Source organism: Miscanthus floridulus, chromosome 4 (genome assembly GCF_019320115.1).
Source record: "Miscanthus floridulus cultivar M001 chromosome 4, ASM1932011v1, whole genome shotgun sequence".
Classification (NCBI taxonomy): Eukaryota; Viridiplantae; Streptophyta; class Magnoliopsida; order Poales; family Poaceae; genus Miscanthus; species Miscanthus floridulus.
Window position 1 is genome coordinate 47,174,380 of NC_089583.1, and position 2,630 is coordinate 47,177,009.

The window sequence follows — 2,630 nt, forward strand, 5'->3', positions numbered from 1 at the left end:
TATAATTTTCTTCTTTTTTAAAAAAAGAAAATGTCTCATTATATATATATCAGCAAGTTGTTTCTTATGTGTACGGGCAAATATAGCAAATTATTTTTAATACATTTATACATTTATAAAAAAAATATGCAGAACTACTATTTAAAAAATGTGAAAATATTTGTAGGGACGGCTGGTGAGTGAGCCGCCTCTACAAATCGAATTTATAGGGGCGGCTGGTGACTGAGCCGCCCCTACGAATTGTAGGAGCGGCTCGTATCACCAGCCGCCCCTACCTGTGCCATTTGTAGGGACGGTTGGTCTCGTGGGTCCCAAGCACGCCCACTATAGGAGCGGTTACATCACCAGCCGCCCTTACAAAAAAAATTATCGTGTTACTACAAATCTTTTCTGTAGTAGTGGATATCGTGACCCTAGTTGTGGAGGATGATGAAGGGATAAGGTGAGGATGATAAGTTAACAACAGTTATGCTTGCCACACTAGATTAGAATGCACCAGAGAGAGGGAGAGCATGGAGATGCTCTAGTTTTGAATGACGAGTTAATATTATACAGTAGTTTTGAAGAAAAAAATGACGTGAGACAAAACCCCGACGAATATTGCGACCGTCGTACTGTAGGATCGTTGCATGGTACCTGGACGCGTGACGAAAACGTGCCCTACTTTGTTGCCCCAACGTGTTCTTGACACTTGTCATTCAGGAATTCCAAGGCAAGGCGGACCAAGCAAGAGCTGCTAGCGCCAACCATTCGTAGAGCAGCAGAGCTACTCAAAGCCACTTTGCCCACCCTCCTCGTAGGCTCGCACGCACGCCGCGCCGGCCTGGCCGGCCGGCTCTATAAATCTGCCACCTAGCTTCATCCTCTCTTCACTTTTCTCATCAGCAACCAACACAAAGCCCGGCCTTACCAGCAACTGAGCGAGAGCGAGAGCGAGAGATACTAGCTACAAGATGGCAGCACCGGTGCAGACCATGGCCACTACGCCCCAGGCCCTTGAGCCTGCTGCTGTGGTGGTCACGTCGGTGTTCCAGCCAGGGAAGCTTGCCGTCGAGGTGATCTCAGTGGATCACGACGCCCGGCCAACGCCGCCGATCCCCATCCTGATCACTGCTCCCAAGGATGCCGGCACCTACCCCGTCGCCATCCTCCTGCACGGCTTCTTCCTGCAGAACCGCTACTACGAGCAGCTCCTCAAGCACGTCGCCTCGTTTGGCTTCATCATGGTCGCACCACAGGTTGTTGGCTATGGCTAGTGTGGCTGCATGTCTCTGTACTTTTGTTGACCGTATGTATGATCTGACGACACATGCATATGCAACTTTATACTCCTATATATATGCAGTTCCATACCAGCCTCATATCCAACAGCGACGCCGATGACATTGCGGCGGCAGCCAAGGTGACGGACTGGCTCCCCGAGGGCCTGCCGTCCGTGCTCCCGACCGGCGTGGAGGCCGACCTTTCCAAGCTCGCCTTGGCCGGCCACAGCCGAGGTGGCCACACGGCCTTCTCCTTGGCCCTGGGGTACGCCAACACCAGCCTCAAGTTCTCCGCGCTCATCGGGCTCGACCCCGTCGCCGGCACCGGCAGGAACTCGCAGCTCCCGCCGGCGATCCTCACCTACGAGCCCTCGTCGTTCGACATCGCCGTGCCTGTGCTGGTCATCGGCACCGGGCTGGGCGACGAGAGGGAGAACGCGCTGTTCCCTCCCTGCGCCCCCGAGGACGTCAACCACACCGAGTTCTACCGCGAGTGCAGGGCTCCGTGCTACCACCTCGTGACCAAGGACTACGGCCACCTCGACATGCTGGACGACGACGCTCCCAAGCTTGTGACCTGCCTCTGCAAGGAAGGGAACAGCTGCAAGGACGTGATGAGGAGGACCGTCGCCGGGATCATGGTCGCCTTCTTCAAGGCCGTCATGGGCGAGGAAGATGGTGATCTCAAGGCCATACTCGAACACCCTGGGCTCGCACCAACGACACTGGACCCTGTCGAGTATCGGTTGGCATGAGCTGAAGAGATATCTATTATTAGCACTGTTGACCAGTCATAATAACTTCATAATAAGTTATTCAATTTGTTGTTTTTCAATTCGGTTGTTCTTCTCCATGTAAGTCTTTACTTTATTCATTCATCTCTGTAATGTCTGAACACTTGCAGTAATAAAATTTGATCGTTTTTTTAATCTGCTAGGATATTAACAAATTGAGTGTGGCTATCCCCCGAACGTCTGGACGCTAGCCCCCGTTCGGACGCCTACGCCTGGTGCGCCTGTCCACACCAGCTGCGCTTCCCGCCCGCCACGCGCCTGCTGTCATGCCTACCCTGACGTTCGTGCGCTCGTCGCGTAGGGTTTTCCCGCCGAGCTCAAACTGTCACGGCGAGATGGAGGGAAGGGAGGGGAAGGGGGGGGGGGGGGGGGTTAGAGGAAAGGAAAGGCCAAGGCGTGTCGCGCGAGGTAGGAACTGAAGCCTTATGGCAGGCCTGCTGTCCGCCAACCACCGGCGCTATTGCAATATGTGCAACACAGATCTACTTTTGAAACATCTATATGAAACATTTACAAACATAAGTATGAAACAGATGAAACACTTGAAATATGCGTTCGAAACATGTGGGTGTAG

The 2,630-nt window shown here is 53.0% G+C and overlaps 1 protein-coding gene across 1 annotated transcript; it reads left to right on the forward strand.

Moving 5' to 3' along the window:
• Window positions 1-825: 825 nt before the first annotated feature.
• LOC136551477 (chlorophyllase-1-like) lies at window positions 826-2,186 on the forward strand. Its single transcript, XM_066543024.1, has 2 exons — window positions 826-1,238; window positions 1,346-2,186. The coding sequence occupies exons 1-2, from the start codon at window positions 954-956 to the stop codon at window positions 2,015-2,017; spliced, it is 957 nt and encodes a 318-aa protein (XP_066399121.1). The 5' UTR covers window positions 826-953; the 3' UTR covers window positions 2,018-2,186.
• The last annotated feature ends 444 nt before the right edge of the window (window positions 2,187-2,630 follow it).

Bases quoted from the DNA above. Each gene is read 5' to 3' on its own strand.
- LOC136551477 (XM_066543024.1), top strand. From the start codon at position 954: ATGGCAGCACCGGTGCAGACCATGGCCACTACGCCCCAGGCCCTTGAG. The intron at 1,239-1,345 runs GTTGTTGGCTAT...ATATATATGCAG, and splicing joins TCATCATGGTCGCACCACAG to TTCCATACCAGCCTCATATC.